We start from the raw sequence: 18378 nt of genomic DNA, 5'->3' as shown, positions 1-18378 counted from the left end.
TCTCCAGAAACATAATTTTAAATAGAATTAGACAACATGGGCTTGGTCTTCTGGGCCAGCCAGTCTGTGTTCAGGCAGCACCCAACTGAGGTGAGGAGACAAACTTGGCTTTGTGCCTCCTTCTCTTCCCCCACCCCTTTACCTCCTGATCTCTTAACTGGCTGGCGGCCAGGTCAGCCCTTTGCAAAAGTTAGAGCAGCTGCAGGGCTACTCTAAAATGCACAGGCTAGTAAGAGCCTGCAAAGACTGTTCTAGTAGCCAGGGATACTGGAACCCAGAGATAGTCTGGTCATGACCCCCACCATGGGGCCAGTCTCTGCCACATGTATCATCCATACTATTTTACCAGCAAAGCACAATGCAGCTGTAATATTATATATAATTCTGTAATGTTCTATGGGCCTGGGGCATGCGTTGTTGGATTTTACCAAGGTTTTATGCTCCCCAGTTTCTCGCGGCTGCTCTCATAAAGTGGGAGGTCACCAGCTGGACTGGTCAGGTAGGTCAGAATTCCAGATAAGAATCTGAACGGACTGCAGGTCTAGGGCTGGGAGGGGCATTCAGAGCTTCAGGCCCAAGCACCTGGTCGTGTCAGATCTCCTCAGAGATGTGCCTGAGCTGCCAAGCATGTTTCCAGGTCTTAACCACATGACTGAAAGTCAGTTCCCTTCTCTGTGCCTGAGCGGAGGTGTGCAAAGTGCTGGTGGCAGGGCTGGGCTCAGAGCAAGAGTTCCTTTGGTAGGGGCTGGAGGCAAACCAACCTGCAGGTTCAACGGGACGTTTGATGAACTGAAACCTCCAATGGCAACCACCATGGCCAGTTGCCTTTCAGCTCTCACCCTCTCCCCCCCACCCCCCCAAACAAAAAAGCCCTGAGAACTTGCTTATGTCCACCAACCTTATGAGAGTCCGGGCTGAGGTTCTGTGAAGGCAGCCGCCCTCCCAGCCTTGGCTCATCACGAGGGAATGACGGGGGGTGAGAATATTTCACTTGGCTCCAGCTGTGAGGCGCTGTGTTTGTAAAGCCCCGTGCCCTCCTCTGGCTGGAAGAGGACACAGCTGTACCAGTAGGACACACAGCATGTCCTGGCTGCTCTAGCATAACAGAGAGTCGTGTCACTCTGAGTTTAAAGGCCCACTGAATCCACTCCTCTGACCTCCTGCGTATCACAGGCCACCAACGCCACCCAGCGCCCACACACTAAACCCAACGTCTGAAATGACACCAGAGACTAGGGGGGACAGAGGTGCACAGCCCATGCACCCTGTGAAATGACTGGGCTCTTTCATTCCTGAGAAAGGGCTGATTGGGCCTGATGCTGCAGCTTGACACGAGTGTGCTGCTGAAGCTGAATTAGGCCTCTGCACCCACACACTAGCGCACTGGTGTCTGTGACAGGGACCTAGCCCTCTCTCACTGTGCACGTGTGGTGGAAGGAGCATAGGGTGACCAGATAGCAAGTATGAAAAATTGGAACAGGAGGGTGGGGGGTAATAGGAGCCTATATAAGAAAAAGCCCCAAATATCAGGACTGTCCCTATAAAATCAAGACATCTGGTCACCCTAAAGGAGTGTGGATGGAAGCCCTAGCACAGCGGTTCTCAAACTGCTTGCTCTGCGACCCCCTTCTGACAACAAAAATTATTGAGTGATGCCGGGAAGGGGGACAGAAGCCTGAGCCCCAGCTTCAGCCCTGGTAGGGGGACTTGGGCTCCAGCTTCAGCCCCAGACTCCAGCAAATTTAATGCCAGCCCTGACCACCCCATTAAAATTGGGTCACGGGGTCCCGACCCACAGTTCGAGAACCTCTGCCCTAGCATGTTGCTAGGGCTCATTGACAGAACACGCAGGTTGTATCTAATCTTGTTTCAAGTCGTTTGACCTGTTACCTTGAAATCTAATGTGATTTAAAAAAAAAAAAAGGGCAGAAAAAACAAAAAGAGCAAAATGCCAATCTGAACAACTGAGATCAATAGCCTCTGCGCCTCTGCTACTGGCAGGGCCATGAACCTTGTAAGAGGCAGAGTCCTGATGCTGGGTTAGTGCAGACAGAGGTCTGGCTCTGACTGTGGGTGGGAGGTCACAGGGAGAACCAGAGCAGAATCTAAGCTGTCAGCACTCATAACACCAACTGAGCCGAGATTGCTAAGAAGCTTTAAAGTCTTAGGGGCAAAGCCCTGGGCCACTGAAATCAGTGGAAGTTTGGCTATTGCCCGGAATGGAAGCAGAGCATGATTTTAACTGAAGAAAAACATGCATTGGAAAAACAGCCCAGTGTAATTGAGATGCAGCTGCATTTAGCCTGGTTAGGATGTGATGAGCTTGAAGAATTCCCCAGTCTGAACCAGGAGGTGTAAAAAACACCTTGGTGAATGTCGGCAGTGGCCCCACCATTTACCAGCTCCTAGGCCCTTGCAAGATCTTCAAGGAGATCACTGCTTCAGACTACAGGGACCGGAATTGCCAGGAACTGCAGAACTGTTTGAAGAATGAGCTGGAGTCAGCCTCTGGGGTTGAACTGTGTGCATGAGCTGGACAGGACAGTTACTGGGCTGGAGGAAGCTTGTTATTTAAATCCCCTGAGTACTGCAAAGCTGTTTTTCGGCGGGGCCAGCAACTCTTAGTGATAAAATGCAAATTTATTAACAAAGAGATCCTCAGGGAAAAACTTTGTCGCGGACAGGCCAGATGAGTTTGCAGCAGTACGGAATGCAGGCAGAAATTTCAAGGGAAAAAAAGGGGAGTGGGACTGAGGGGAACTACATGGCGGGAGGGGTTCAGAGTCTCTTTAAGGTCCCCAATGGGGCTCAGCAGCAAAGTCCTGTGGAGGGGGGGAAGCTGTTGGCAGAGAACGGCAGCGTATCCAAACCGAAATATTGGCAGGGAAAGCATTAAGCTGAGATGCTAAAGCAACCTTACCTAGTTCAAAATATTGTTACAAATCCCCGCTAAAAAGTTTGCTAGGGTTCAGGATGCATCAACAACCTTGGGATGTGTTCTGAGCAAAATTTGGCATTAAAGTTTGGGCTTAGTTTCACTTGGAGTTTTGGCATTTGTTAAAACCTGATCCACAAACCAAAAATAAAAAAGGTCCCCCAAAGACCCTGAAAATAGACATCACTCCAGTAAGCAATTTGTTCTCTAATATTCACACCTGTATCATGCTGCCAAGGAATAAAGAGACATTGAATTTTCAGTTAACCAAGTTGGTCCATATTTTGCTTTTTCTTTTAGGGAAAACTGGGCTGAGAAGGAGGCAAAGTTAAGCAGAATCATTAAACAGGTTCTAAAATGTGATCTCCACAAAAGCAACTCCCTGGATACAGTCATCTGGCTTCCAACTGACAGCCTGGTCTCATCACTGTGCTTGGAAGCTGCTTGCAAAGATCTGAGCACTTATTAAGTTGCTCTGAAGAACATTAGCTCCCTGTAAACACCAGAAAGGCAGTTGGTGCTGAGCAGAGCTTTAGGCTGCAGTTTCTACATGGTTGATCCAAAAAGGTTCTCTTCTTTGGTTTTAAGAGAGGGATTCCTGAGGGAAGCCCTCAGTGCAACTGGCTGCATCATTTAGCAGTTCAGTGTTCTCTTCAGGGATGATAAAATCAGGGAGGGCACCTGTAATTTCTCTGGAATATACTTCATTGTTGTTCACCAAGAGAAAGCAATATAAATCCCTTAAAGAATAAGTGGGGGGAGAAGGTTATCTACAAAGGGATATAATATGACTTGCACTGTTTCATTGTCACGGTCATTAGTATTTTCATAGAATCAGAATATAAGGCTGGAAGGGACCGCATAGACCATCTAGTCCAGTCCCCTGCACTGAGGCAGGACTAAGTATTATCTAGGCCATCCCTGACATCCCTGTTCTCAAAAAACTTCAGTGACAGAGATTCCACAACCAGCCTAGGTAATTTGTTCCAGTGCTTAACTACCTTACAGTTAGGAACTTTTTCCTAATGTCTAGCCTAAATTGCATCAGGAGAGATTTAATCCCATTGCTTCTTGTCCTGCCCTCAGTGGAGAAGGAGAAAAATGGATCATTCTCTTCTTTATAACAACCTTTTACGTACTTGAAGACTATCATGTCCCCTCCACACTCAGTCTTCTCTTCTCCAGATTGAACAAATCCAATTATTTCAATCGTCTATGGATCTTTAATTCTTTTTGTTGCTCTCCTCTGGACTTTCTCCTATTTGTCCACATCTTACTGAAGGTCTGATACCCACAACTGGACACAGATACTCAGGCTGAGGCCTTATCATTGCAGAGTAGAGTCAATGTTAATTTGATTCTTTGCTTTGAAACACACATTTCCAGAAGTGTTTTGTTTTGGGTGAAATTCATCCTATGCAGAAGAACAGCCCCAAACCTTAGGAGGACACTATGTGATGCTTATATCCCCTGATCTCCCCTCTTCACAGGAGTGAATTCTGTCATTGTTTCCAAATCTCTCATTTAGAATCCATGGGTAGGAAATTCAAATTGTCAGCTCTGCTTAGACTGAGTCAAAAGATCATTGTCGTTCGGATTCAACAGGCCTGTACAAAATAGTTTCCAGGTTTGACCAATATTGTATTGAGCTGTCAATGGGTCAGACTGCGGAACCCTTTCTGCATGAGAGAAACACAGTAGGTTCAGAGTGGGATCCAGGATCTGGCCCCTTAATTTCATCTAGTGGGAGCAACCCTGGAGTGTTATTTGGTCCTGACCCCATGGGGCAGAGCTTAGCTAGACAACAGACTGACCATACGCTGTTTAATCCATCTCATTGCGTCAGCCACAAAACACAAAGAGCACTTATATACTGGTCTAGGTAAATATTTCATGGGCTTTGGCCCTGAACTCTTGGATTCTCAAAGTATTGTCCTCCCTACTTTCTCAGAGATGCTGCTGAGCGGGATGCTCCAGCCTGGTATGTTGGGATGGACTGGCATTACTGATAAGAATTTGAAGAGCACACAGTGCTGGGGATGAGAAGTGAGGCCGCATCTTCATACACAAGCACCCGGTCTTATGAAAACATGCACCTGAGCCAGTAAGTTCAGCTCTACATGGGAATCTCCCTGAAGTATAAATTCTGGTAGGGCATCGTAAAGAGGCATCTGCATATATGCTACACCCAGCAGGGGGAGATATAGGATGGCCAACCTATTTTGGCTGCTGCTAACCACATTCTCTGCAGGCCTTTGTCCTGAAAAACCACAGTAAGACAGTTCAGGGCGTGGCGTAAGGCAGTGATTCTCATGTCCCTATGTGCCTTATGGCCCAGCAATGGTCCCTATACAGACACACACCCATAGAGAATATTTGTGCACCTGGCAGGAATCGCATAGAAGGTTGCTCCGGTCCAGAATGTGAAGGAACAGCAATGGTTTTTGCATCATCTGATGCATGAGCGAGTCTTAACAGAGACCGAATTTAGCAATATATAAACAATACTCTGGATAAAGCACTCTGCAATCTTGGGGTGAAAGGTATTGAGTTAGTACAAAGCACTATCCATACTGTGTGTATAATAATGAAGATAATAGATTAAGATGATATCATAAAATCTGTCAATACTAAAAAAAAAATTTAAGTATCATCTACTACTGTAGAAATGGGACAGTGTCTCGATGGAACAGACATTGAGTTTTCCTCTTGGTTTCAGCCAGTGTTGCTTGCGGGGATAGCTCTTGCTAGAATCTGTGTGCTGGATCCAAGGTCTTCCCAGTTTGTGAAGGCTAAAGTGGGGAGATTGGGGATATCACTGGCTGGAGACAGTCAGCTCTGGGGCAGGTTGACACTTACTAATCCAGAAGCTATTAGTGCGGCCTTAACTTAAGGAAACAACCTTCAGCAATCACAGTCTTGTTATTGATCAGCCTCCACAGTCATCCACATGTATGTCGCTGGGAGACTGGGTTGCGGCCACCTGCTTCGCATAGAGCCACTCCTTGAGACCTCTCAGAAACTGAAGCTTGTGCAGAATGCCAGAATCTGCTAAGTGGAGTGACATCACATCACGCCAGTGGCTCCCAAGGGGTTCCTTATAAAGCTCTAGTGGCCTGCAGACCCTTGCTGTAAAGAGGAGAAGCCTGCATAGAGGGCATTATCCATGAGGGGTCCTTGGGTTTGGCATTCACTGCCTTGTCTGGTGCCTCAGATTCCAGCTCCACGACTAGGGCTGTAACCAGGGTGAGGTGAGCAGAGAAGCCGCCCAGGATGCAAAGCCCTGGGGGAGGAAAATGAGGAGTGCATGGAGGGGCCACCCAGGCTCACATGCCCCCTGCAAGATTTCTGCCTTTCATTTAGCACAGAGATTTTAAGACAGGAGCCTGTGGATTAGAAGCTGATGGGAACCGGCCATCCTGCCTCTACGCATTGCCGCTATGGGGCGAAATATGCAAGCTCGCCCCAGGCGCTAAAATGCCTAGTTACAGCTCTGCATTAGTGCCCTGAAGTCTGTGACAGGACCTTGGCCTAATCTCAGAGCTCTCTCTCTATGCAAGTATCTGCTTTTCAGCTCTAGAAGGGCAGAGGCTGGCCTAATGCTATTAACTATTCATAGAACTTTATATCAGCTTCCAGCTTGGGATTCCGTTAGGGACCTGTAATCTGCCCTGGAGTTGTGAAAAGCAAATGGGATTGAGAAAAAAAGTTTTTAAGCAACACCAAGTTGTACATCTAACGTTGAAGAGTGTAGGGGCTGAGCTCCACAGCTGCACTCTTTTTGCAGGGACATGGAAGTGTTAAAAGGCAGAGTTCAGATTGTGCGTCAGCAGGGACAGCTCACTGTGGGCAGGGGACCCTGGGAAATCCAGCACAGTTTATGTGCAGACTTGGAGCGAGCACCATGGCTGAGTTCACCGGAGGAGACGATTACCAGGCAGAGTTTGATCCAAAGGCCTATCTCGGATATTTTAAATTTGGAGAAGACACCTTGGGAGAGGAATATCTTAACTTTTCCCTGAAACATTATTGTAAAACCTTCACTTCAGGTATGGCCTGTTGGTGGGATTTGGGACTCATCCCTGGCTTGTCTATCCTGGTCTGCCATGGCGCTCGAACAGCCCCCTCACCCCTGTCCATGCCCCACCCAAGAGCTGGGGACGGGAGCAGAGCCGTGTCTCCGGGAGGGGTGGACCTGAACAGGTGAAGGGGGATGAGGCTGGGACTGGCAGCTGGGAACCCAGGCACGTGCCGGGAACCTGCTGAGGAGCCAGAAGAAGCGCCCAGGTGTGGGTCTGGCGGCCGGGACCCCACATGCGGGGCCGGGAGCAGAGCCCTGCATAAAACTGAGGGTGCTGCAGCACCTCCCGCACCCCTGATTCCTGCAACTATGCTTGTCTGTGATGTAAGAAACCAGGTTATTGTCGTGGCACCTTTTGGCCTGGGTTGTGGTGAAGTATCCTGTAATATGCATTAGTTATTTGGTTTTCATGGACACTCCTATCTGATGTGCAACGAACATGCTAGGGCAGTTCATCAAGTCTCACCTTGCGGCACAGGGGGGCTGAGGACTCTCCAGCGAGTGTTTCTAGCTAAAAAGCCCATTAAATAGGCTAAATGTTATTGTTCAGCCTTTGGAAGTACCACAGGTCCTCAGAAAGCTTTTCCCATCCTCCCCTTTCTGCAAGCATCCATGCAGTACGGCCTTGGACTGAGACTTACCACACCTGAGTTCTGTTCTCAAGCCCGCCATTGACCTTCCCTTTAACCCTGGGCAAATCACATCGCTGCTCTGTGCCTCATTTGTAAAACAGGGATAACAACAACATAGGGTATCTGATGTTAATCTGTATGCCAAGAAGCATTGAGTGTTACCAAAGCTTGGTAACACTGAAGTCACTAGCTGTTTGGCCATTGCCTTCAGTGGAAGCAAGATTAACTCTAGGTGTATTAAAACTAAATCAACTAAGTATAATTGAGATCAAGCTGCATTTAGTCTGGTTAAGGTGCAATGAGCTCCAGAAATTCTGTATTCTGAACCAGGTGTGGTGAAAGGGGACACCCTGATTGATATTGGCAGTGGTCCCACCATCCACCAGTTCCTCTCCGCCTGCGAGTCCTTTAAGGAGATCATCGCTTCAGACTATACATACCGGAACCACCAGGAACTGGAGAAATGGCTGAAGAATGAGCCAGGAGCGTTTGACTGGACTCCAGTGGTGAAATACGTGTGTGAGCTAGAGGGAAACAGGTACAGGGGCTGGAAAAAGCAGATTGCCTAAATCCCTGGTATATTGCTCAGTCTGTCTATGCAGCAGCATCTACTTATACTGATCAGCTGGAAGCTGCAACATAATCAGTGGTAAATACAGGCAGAAATTTTGGGGAGAAAATAAAGAGCAGGGGGAATGTGGTTTTCAGTCATGGTAGGAGTCTGTATAGGGTCCCCAGGAGGTCTCAGTATCCGAGATCTTGGAGAGAGCTATCAACCGATATTGTCACTTTTCCACTTTGAAATGCAGAGGGAAATGTGGCTGATGTAAATTCACCTGATTGTAGATTTTTTAAAATCCTAAATTCAGCCGGCGGCCAGGGGAAGGGAGAGGAAGCCCACTGAAACAGTTTTTCTTCTAATACTCCAAAATTCAGACAGAGGGTCCACTGAAAAAGTAGCCAGAGTTCATCACCCTGTTTGAAAACTGTTGATGAATTCTGAGCAACATGTGGTAGCAAGGATTTAATGTTGCTTGGCATTCCAGCATATCTTAAAGCATGACCCGTGGAAAGGGAATTAAAGATAAAGTTAACACAAGGTCCTGCAAACAGACATCATTCTAGCGAATTATGTTTTCCTTCTAATATTCACACCTATATTATAGAAAGACACTGAAATTGCAGATAACCCTTTGGAGTTCGTCTTGTATTGTATATGTGTATGTCTCTGTAGGGGAAAGGAGGCTGAGAAAGTGGCAAAATTAAGGAAAACCATCAAACAAGTTCTAAAATGTGATGTCCACCAAAGCAACCCCATGGATCCAATCGTCCTGCCTCCAGCTGACTGCCTCATTTCATCACTGTGCTTGGAAGCTGCTTGCAAGGATCTGACCACTTATCGCATTGCTCTGAAGAACATCAGCTCCCTGTTAAAGCCAGCAGGGCACTTGGTGCTGAGTGGAGTTTTGGGCTGCAGTTTCTACATGGTTGGCCCCAAAAGGTTCTCGTGTTTGGTCCTGGGAGAGGAATTTCTGAGGGAAGCCCTCAGTGACACTGGCTTCATCATTCAGGAGTTTGAGGTTCTCGTCAGGGATGATAATATCGATGACAGCTGTGATTTCTCTGGGAAGTTCTTCATTCTCGCTCGCAAAGAGGAAGCAATATAAATCCTTTGGGGAGTTCGGGTAAAGGAAACCCTCCCCGCAGGAAGTGAGATAATATTACCAATAAACATAACAATGAAATCAATGCAGTATTTTCTCCATCCATGTTAAATACATTAAGCCTTTGTTGTGAAATACACAATGCCAGTGACAAATTGTTACTGGCTAAGTACCAATCAATCAGAGCTAGAAATCTTGTAAAGTGTTTTATTTTTTGTTCTTCTCTTTCTTGGATGCCTTAAAAATAGAACTAAACCATAGGTGTCCTTGTTAGGCATGAGGCTAACACAATTCACACTTTTTCAGACCCTCAGATGCCCATAGTGAACATGTTTGGTTGTGAGCGGACTGCCAGCTGGTCCAGGCACTGGGGTCCCACAAAACTCGGCCAGGACATCTCAGTCTCGACCCACAGCTACTCTTGCTACTCCAGTGCTCGTCACCCAGAGCTATGCTGCCCATACACCTCCGTCATACCAAGTGTGGCATTCATCACACAAGTGCCTCAGCTCCATTAATTATATCCCCCTCACAGTTTTTCCTCAACATGGATTTTGAAGCCCATGGTGCATCAGGGAAAATCTTGACACATTTTCCCGCCCCCATAATTCACTTCACAGGCTGTCTCAGGATCTGCTTTCTGAACGTTAGGAGTCATCAGTGTCCAGAGCTGATCTGAAAGCAGCATCTATAGATAGACAGACAGACCTGGACAGTCTGTTTCTTTCTTTATTTTTTTTTAAGACTGGGAGCTCTTCAGAGCAACGATTGTGCCTTCCTATGTGTCTGTGCAAGGCCTAGCCCACTTGGCTGCTACTGTAATACCAGTAGAGATACTAACACTGCAAATGCTGGGTACCTATTAACATAGCTAACCATGCATTCCCCTTAGGAGAGCATTGGGGTTTTTTTGCTTTGGCTTTTGGTCAGTGCCTTTCAGCCTGTATATTACTATAGTAGATCAGGCAAACCTAACCCAGCAGATGATGCGGCTGCAGGTCTTTTTGTCTTTGTCTTTTCCAAGGAAAGCACATTCACGGCCCCACAGCCAGCTTGGACACCTTCCCTCTGGCTCCCAACATGCTACTATTAACAGTCTCTCAGAGCAGAGCAACCTGGGGGGTTCACAGATGATAAGGCAGTTCCTGAGGGATCCTCCCAGGTCCACCTTGGAAAAGAGCCTGTGTGTGTGGTGATTGGGCACCAGTCTCACCCCAGTCTGGGACACTGCTGTGCCTCAGTTCCCCTCCTTCTTAGTCCCCTGAGGCATCACACACCCATGACAGGTGATTCAATTTAATCCCCCACTCTCGATTCCTGCTTTATTGAGCCAGAAACAAAACGACGACAACCAGTTCACTTGGCTCAGCTAAGCATAATCTGTTTTGTTGTCATCTTTGCAATTTAAACATGAGTGTCACAATATCTGGTGTTTTCTTCAAGTCCCACCTGCTGAAGTCACCTGATGATGTGAGAATCTCAGCTTCCGTTTTTTGGAGGGGTGTGGGGAGAGGGGGCAAGTAAGTTCCTAGCCCTCATGGTTTTGGGGGGGAACCCTGAAAAACACGACCTGAGTGTACGCAACAGGCTCAGCAAGCAAAGAAAAAGGACCCAGTGTATATCATTATTATTATTTTAAAGTCCCTTGATTTTTAAGCCTGTCGTGTTTTTTGGGGCCTTGTGGTGTTCCATGCTTGGGGTTGGCCATACTACTTTCCCTTGTCATTAGGGTTTCCCAGGATAGTCCTGCTACCCTTCCCAGCAGGTCTCTCCTAAGCCATTCACCTAGTTAGTGTGTAAACTTCCCCACCTGGTTCCCTTTCCCCAGCGCTCTCAGATACAGAGAGTGCGGCCAGCCCCTTTTACAGCAGGCCTGCTCCCAGCCTGGACTCAGGTGATCCTGATCTCATGCTCTTTGGCAGGCCTGTGCTCCCCCTGCTCAGGTTTTCACCAGGATCTGCTCAGCCCCACCCTTCAGAGGAAAACCAGGACAGCTAGAGCTACGCCCAAGCTCCCTTCAAGGGCGAGCTCACCTTATGATGGGGCCACAGGGAGGAGATGGAACACAGAAGCCAAGGGACGCAGGGCCAGCCCTAGAACAAATGGTGCCGCAGGTGAGGAGTGTCCTCAGCGCCCCCTCCCCCCACACACACATTTGTTAAACTTTTGAATATCTTGCAGCACCCTGAGCTCAGCACCCAGGTCACCTGCCCCTAAATCTGGCTCTGAATGGATGTACTCCTGTCAGATTGTCACCTGCACCCCTGACCCACATCCCTGCCTTGTGAAGTGTCCTCAGGGCATCAGTCGAACCTGTTTATCCCAGAAGGTAACACGAGGATGAGTCGGAGGTTATACAAACTAACTGCAAATTACCCAAGAGAGTCAGGCAAGGGAACATGGCTTAGTGGCACGTAGTCCTAGTCCACTTTCTCTGAGGTAAAATGAGGGGTTAAGTACCAAGCGGAAGAGCAATAAACCTGTTTAGATACAAGCGATGTCAGGGCAGCGCTTCAATAAACAACATATTTCCCTTCACCCCTTCCCTCCTGTGCAGCTGGGACGCTGACCTGGTCAAGGCTGAAATGGAAGCGGTGCCTCTTCGGACATGAGGCCAAAGTCCCCAAGGGCTCAGTTGACTTTGGTGGAGTTACGCCACCAGCAGAGAATTTAGCCCAATGTTCCTTCTACAGAGAGGCTCCTTTCCAGTTCTCTCAGGGGAATTAGCCAGAAGAGTTTTAGACCCAGATCCACAAAGGGACTTGGGTGTTGCAGCATTCAGCATCATGGCACCTAACTTTTAGATGCCTAGAAAGTCACAGGAACAACACAGCGATCCACCAATGCAATGAATAGGGAGAGACAGGCGCCTTCAAATGGGAGCCACCAACTCCCGAATGCTAAGCACGGAGCTGCCCAAGCTAGCACAGGTGAGATGCTGTAGGGCTTTGTATATTGGGGACTGCCAATGTATGTAACTGTGAAACCATCTCACCACAATGTCCCCACCGCTCCCATGTACTGCTTGTTCCTGGTTTGACTGTGATACATCCGGGTATCTTGCAGCGGTGCCACCATCATGGGCTATGGTGGCATGAGAACCTACAAGCAGAGCCAGGCTGGGACGAACGGTACCCGTCCAGTAGCTAGAGAGGGGCATGAGATGATGCAGTTCCCTCTCTGCAGATGGCCAGGGCTCAGAGAAGAGCCAGAGTCCACAGGAAAGGCCATCGCATCCCACTTTGTACTTCTCTTGGGGGAGAAGGGTTCAAGGTTCATGAAGGGTTAGGGAGACACTGGAGTTGGGGGCTGTGATGCTGTATGCAATATGGGTGACCATTTATGATATTATTAACACCAATATTATAAAATTGGGATGAATCATGCCAGATATGCTGTGTAAGGCGTCAGTGAAAATGTTCTGGTTTGCGAAGGCTGATAATCTTGTTTATATGTTTGTATTGCCTTTTTATAGTGAGGTAGAGATATGTAGGGTATGTCTGTATTTCCAAACTTGTGCTGTGTTTCTGGGTGACACCCCCAGCCAGTCTGGCGACAGCACTGCCTAGCCTGTTCGATGGTCCATCAAGGATCATCGGCTGTACAATTGACCCATTGAGAGAAGGCGGGGATACACCTTATGAGTCAGCAAGGCATGTAGTAACTGGAGTAACTTTTCTACAAACAAAGCTCTAATTAAAGTCCTGAAAGACCCATCCAAGCTGTGGATGTGTTCCAGAGGGACTTCCAAGCCAGCAAATTCACCAGTACTCCTAAGAACATGATATAGGGACTTGGAAGTCTCTGAATGTATTTGAGTGCTTAACAACTCTTAACCCTTAACAACTCTTTATAATAAACCTTTAGTTTTAGACACTAAAGGATTGGCTGTCAGCACGGTATTTTGGGTAAGATCCAAACTAATATTGCCCTGGTAACGTGGCTGATGCTACGGGGTCAGAAGGACGTTTGGTATATGTGAGCAGAGTTTTTAAATAACTTCTCACTGCACTGGACCTAGGTGCTGATTGGGAGCCAGAGAACTGGAATGCAGTAAGGTGGCTGGGGGAATTTCTTTTTTTTTGAACTTCTTGATAACCAGTGTGGGAGATCAGAAGTACAGTCTGTGACTGGTTGGTGAGTTTAACTTCATTGTTTACCACTAGTTTGGGGAGTCTCTGCTCTCCCTTCTGCAGCCTGCCCTGACCTTGGCATTTTCAGTGAGGGCAGCCCCAGGCACCCCAGGTCACAGGGGTGTGTGAGGGAGTTGTGGAGAAAGCCTGTAATCTGATACTTGGACAAAAGAAGGTGGAGCCATGGCCGGGAAGAGCGGCAGAACCCCATATTAACCCAGATCGGGAACAGCTGGGCAGCTGAACATTTGCAAACTCAGAGAGAATATGGACCAGAGTCGCCCTAAGAAAGAATCTTTGGAGAAACGTTTTGATCCAAAAGACCTTTTGAAAACTTATTATTCCTTTGACTCCACAAGCAGTGAAAAAAATGATATTAGGATGTTTCTTCTGAGAAACTTCTTTAAGACCTTCATTTTGGGTGAGTTGGGTGTGTTTTGTGCCACTCTGTTTGCACAAAGGCTGTTTTATAATGGGATGCATGTTGCTGGAAATGTGATTGTGTAGATCTGGATTTCTTTTAGCAGAGGAGATTTTCCCTAATTATCTTTCTACCCCTGCTTTATGGCGTGATGGGTCACAGCTGGTCATCCTCATTACAAAAGCCTGCCACAATAGGTGCATTGAGAGTAGTATTGTCCTCTAGCATAATAACTCTTGTGTGTGCAGTGACAACACTGGGCTGTGCTAATGACCTAGATGGGTCTCCCAAAGTCAATAGGAGAGTCTGAGATGAAGCATAAAATGGGGCCCACTAGAGCCTGAAGAATCAACAGTGGAGAAGGTGCACCTGGATCGTGGCAGCATGGAAGAGGGGAGAGGAGAGAGAGAGAGGTGGAGAGCCTGCATCAGTGCTTGTGCACAGGGTCCTTGAGGGTGCAGTGGTTGGCAATATCACTGGTGACAGTGGGTATGGCACAGACCAGGACAGAGCAAATCCTCCTTGACTAGTTTGTGCCTTAAGTACAGTCTCTCTACATGACTAATCAGCTCCTCATCCCATGCAGTAGAGCTCTGTGCCATTCCCCATCAAGCCCTGGTCCCAGCATCGCAATGACGAATGGCTGGTGGTAGATCAGAAGTCAGCATGTGCCATTGAGCCGGGAGTCACTAGTCAAAGAGCTCCCCTGCTGTCCCCGAAAGAGGGACTTTCTCCCAAGCTGTACATGTGTCTAGGCTTGTGGGCCTGTAGATTGTACTTTGAAAACTACCTGGGCTGTGTGGGTATTGCTAACTCCAAGCCAAGTGAGTTTAAATAATAGATTTAAAAAAATAACACCCCTTGGGTTTTGTTTTGGTGCCTTCTGGATTTTGAGCTTTTCGGGTTGTTATTTTTTTAAAGCTTTCTCCACAACTCCTCAGCGTAGAAACTAGCTTTAATTGAATGTGTTTATTGAAATGAAAGATGAGATGAGATCTCCCAGTGCCAGCTTTAAGAAAGACACGGACGAATCAGAGAGGGCCCAGGGGAGAGCAACAAACAAAGAGGGAAGGCTTAAAAACCTGACTTACAGGCAGGATTGGCAGAATTCAATGTTCATGTTTGTTATAATTTCAATGGATAAGATCAATGTTTATTTTTAAGTTTCTTTATTTTGATTGATTTAAATGTTCACACTTATGGGAAATTATATGACACTTGGGTGGGGGGAGTCAGAGAACAATTATTTAATGACAGTAGACACTGAGATTTAAAAAGTTCAAGTTTTATAACCTTTAAAACACCAATTGTCAATATCACATGTCAAAATATTACAGCTAAATAACCTCAAATCCAAGTCCAAGAAGTTCTGGAGCAGGATTTCTCTTACTTTGTCTAGCTGTATATTTCAGTTACTATCAATGGAAATGCTTTTTAGTCAGTTTGTGTGTGTGTGGTGAAATCAATCTTTATTGACGTTTACTGATACAAATCAAATCCTTTTCATCCTACTTATGATGCAACCTCATCATACCATCCCCTCCATAAACTTATCAAGCTCAGTCTTGAAGCCAGTCAGGGTCCTTTGCTGCATTTTCTCTCTCCTGGAACTGGCCTTCTTAAAACCCTTTTTAAACCCAGAGAGGAAATTGTCCAGCTTGAACCCTCGACCCCCTAAACCTCCTCCTCTCCCATCCTCTGCTGCTGTATGTGCTGATACACAGGTATTTTGCATTTCAAACCAGATGGCGTTAAAGGCAACACCCTGATTCGTATTGGCAGTGCACCCAGCATTAGCGAACTGCTCTCTGCCTGTGAGTCCTTCGAGGAGATCATTGTCGCAAACTATATGGATCGGAACTGCCAGGAACTGCAGAAATGGCTAAAGAAAGAGCCGGGAGCATTTGACTGGACTCCGCTGGTGAAATACGTGTGTGAGCTGGAAGGGGACAGGTACGGGAGGGAGAGCTAGTTCTGTTACAATTTAACTAAAGAACATATGTCAAAATCCCTTTTAATTTGTGGATCTTCCTTCTCTGGGGTGCTTTTTTCCTAATAAGTATTATGTATTATGGTGGTGTTCAATACAGATAAAAAGAAAGAAATGGATTGAAGGAAAGGAAAAATTTAAGAGAAGTCTGGAGCCAGGACTCCCCTCCAGCGACCCCAGCAAGGGATTCCTATGAATTTAGCAGACTCAGAGCTTGAAATTGCAACGCTTACAAGAGGAAGGTTTACTCCTACAAGGATAATTCCCCCCCCCACCCCCGGCAGAGTGGCAAACATTTCAGGGTTAGACCCCCCTTCACTCCCATTTTAGCCTTCAAAATGGATCGTAAGTGCCAGATGTTCCAAACAGCTGAGCACACGGGGTGCTGAGCTCCTTAGATTATTGGCCACACTTTATATAATCTTCCATTTATATGAATGGGCTGTAAAGGGTGAATAAATGGTGAGAACATTTTTTAATAAGGACTTAGTCTGTTGCTCAAAATTGTTACACAGCCCAACAGATCAATAGATAGCTTATAGCGATTTGCACCCTTTTCTACAGATTTGCTGATAACCAAACATTTATGACACATAGTACTTGCATCTGTAAGATGCCTGTGTCATTTATTAACCCTTATAAAACCACTATAAATGGGAGCTTCATATAAAGTGTGACCAAATCTGGCTAAATGGGAGCTGAGCTCTTCTGAAAAACTGGCTTTAAGCAGGTGAATTCCACCCAGCAGAGATTTCGTGTGACTATGTAACTCTCATCCACTGAGCCGATTGCAGATATATTGACTGTGTGCACTGGTCCGAGATACGAAGGGATCTTTGGCACAACAGTAGCACATTTATCTTCAGTGTTATATTTATCTTTCCAGGAAAAAGTGGGCTGAGAAGGAAGAGAAATTACGAAGAACGATCAAGCAGGTTCTGGAATGTGATGTCACCAAATTCAACCCTGTGACCTTTGCCTCTCTGCCCCCTGCTGACTGCCTGTTCTTGTACCATTCTTTTGAAGCAATTTGCAAAGACCTGAGTACCTACCGAGCTGCCCTGAAGAATGTCAGCTCCCTGTTAAAGCCAGGGGGTCATTTGCTGATGGTGACCACAATGAAGTGTAGTCATTTTGTAGTTGGCCAACACAAGTTTCCCTGCCTCTCTCTGGAGAAGGAGTTTCTGGAGGAAGCAGTGAAGGAGGCCGGTTATGATATTTTGCAGTTTGAGGTGACTCCCATATACCATACAGCTAGTTTGGTAGAGCATGAGGGGATCTCTTACCTAGTTGCTTCCAAAGGGAAGGGCAAAGAATATGAAAAAGAAAATACATCAGCCCAAGGCAAGTAGAGAGGCAGAATAGATTAGCTGTAGATGCTGGTAGACCTGAAAATCAATGTGCGCTATGGAGCTTTGATGACCTCCAAGCACCTTGGAGAACCTGTTTGTTCAGGATGCACTAGCTTGAACCCCTTGTTGTGCCACTAAAGCTGCCCTCATCTCTGTCCTTTCCCATTTAGAGCTGCCATAATGTCTCCCTGGCCTCCAACCCCACTGTGCTTCATCCAGTCCAGCTGCACCCCACCGTGCTTCATCCTCTCCCTGCTCTTGCCATGTTTTGCCTAGTTTCATGCTGCAGATGTGCAATTAATAATAATTACATAATGAATCATATAAAGTCCTTCTCACTGCTAATGGACTGGAGCCTGCTCCCAGTAGTCAGTGGCAAAACTCCTATTGGCTTCAGTGGTGCAGCACTGGGCCCAATCAGTGCTGGATTTGGAATTATTGATGGATGAGGTTTAGAAAGAGGATCAAAACACATCTACAGGCCTAACCACCGCAGACCTTTAAGAACAGAGGTTCTGCCCCTGAGCGGATTCTACATTCAAATTCCACAAATAGCTACATTTGATAATGGGTTGAGCTACTCCTTTCTTACCACAAATTTTGGAACTCACAGCCATGTCCTGTGTTTCGCTTTATGCCTTTCTATGCCAACTGCACGAGACTGTGAACTGCCTGGGGCAGGCTTCATGCCTCCTTGGGAGTCTTGTCTCCCGGCACTGAGAACATGGCTCACACTGGACACATCGTTATCAATAACGGCAATAACCTCACTGTGATTTTAACATTGATCAGTTTGAACTGATTGGCTGGGGCTTGACAGCTGCATTGGCCCATGGTGTTGGATGAATGATTTGTTTTGGTGAATAATTGTAATCTCCACCCAAGCGGTGCTTGCCTAATAATGATCTGTTTCCCATACGCAATAATCTGTGTTTCCAGGTCTTATTATTACCTTTGCAGAAGGAGATTTACAGGTTAATATATCTGCATTAAAACTATACCAGTATGTCTACACAGGGATAAAAAACCTGAGGCTGGCCCGGGTCAGCTGACCAGGGCTCATGGGGATTGGATTCCGGGGCTGGAAAATTGCTGCATAGACATTTGGGCTTGGACTGGAGCCCGAGCTCTGGAACCAGACCAGCCACAGCTGCACTCTTTTTGCAGGCA

The 18378-nt window shown here is 46.8% G+C and overlaps 2 protein-coding genes and 1 pseudogene across 3 annotated transcripts; all 3 read left to right on the top strand.

Annotated features, from left to right (window-relative positions):
- The first annotated feature begins 36 nt into the window (after positions 1-36).
- LOC123354599 lies at positions 37-3671 on the top strand (annotated as a pseudogene).
- Positions 3672-6796: 3125 nt separating this feature from the next.
- Positions 6797-9397, top strand: LOC123354657 (nicotinamide N-methyltransferase-like). Its single transcript, XM_044996779.1, has 3 exons — positions 6797-6984; positions 7979-8186; positions 8883-9397. The coding sequence occupies exons 1-3, from the start codon at positions 6816-6818 to the stop codon at positions 9313-9315; spliced, it is 810 nt and encodes a 269-aa protein (XP_044852714.1). The 5' UTR covers positions 6797-6815; the 3' UTR covers positions 9316-9397.
- Positions 9398-11700: 2303 nt separating this feature from the next.
- Positions 11701-18134, top strand: LOC123354656 (nicotinamide N-methyltransferase-like). Of its 2 annotated transcripts, none has more exons than XM_044996778.1 (3): positions 11701-12242; positions 15612-15819; positions 16743-18134. In XM_044996778.1, exons 1-3 carry the CDS (start codon positions 12161-12163, stop codon positions 17206-17208), a joined length of 756 nt encoding a protein of 251 aa, XP_044852713.1. In that variant the 5' UTR covers positions 11701-12160; the 3' UTR covers positions 17209-18134. The 2 variants fall into 2 exon arrangements, with proteins under 2 accessions (XP_044852713.1, XP_044852712.1); XM_044996777.1 differs by lacking the exon at positions 11701-12242 and adding an exon at positions 13488-13866.
- The last annotated feature ends 244 nt before the right edge of the window (positions 18135-18378 follow it).

Source organism: Mauremys mutica, chromosome 22 (genome assembly GCF_020497125.1).
Source record: "Mauremys mutica isolate MM-2020 ecotype Southern chromosome 22, ASM2049712v1, whole genome shotgun sequence".
Taxonomy (NCBI): domain Eukaryota; kingdom Metazoa; phylum Chordata; order Testudines; family Geoemydidae; genus Mauremys; species Mauremys mutica.
Note: the sequence above shows the minus strand (reverse complement) of the source record. Positions and strands in the feature narration are given on the sequence as shown.

What these genes read in the sequence shown, in the direction of transcription:
- LOC123354657 (XM_044996779.1), top strand. Translation starts at nt 6,816, where the DNA reads ATGTGCAGACTTGGAGCGAGCACCATGGCTGAGTTCACCGGAGGAGAC. An exon ending in TTGTAAAACCTTCACTTCAG is followed by an intron (nt 6,985 to 7,978) that starts GTATGGCCTGTT and finishes ATTCTGAACCAG; the next exon opens with GTGTGGTGAAAGGGGACACC. An exon ending in TGTGAGCTAGAGGGAAACAG is followed by an intron (nt 8,187 to 8,882) that starts GTACAGGGGCTG and finishes ATGTCTCTGTAG; the next exon opens with GGGAAAGGAGGCTGAGAAAG.
- LOC123354656 (XM_044996777.1), top strand. Translation starts at nt 13,713, where the DNA reads ATGGACCAGAGTCGCCCTAAGAAAGAATCTTTGGAGAAACGTTTTGAT. An exon ending in CTTTAAGACCTTCATTTTGG is followed by an intron (nt 13,867 to 15,611) that starts GTGAGTTGGGTG and finishes ATTTCAAACCAG; the next exon opens with ATGGCGTTAAAGGCAACACC. An exon ending in TGTGAGCTGGAAGGGGACAG is followed by an intron (nt 15,820 to 16,742) that starts GTACGGGAGGGA and finishes TTATCTTTCCAG; the next exon opens with GAAAAAGTGGGCTGAGAAGG.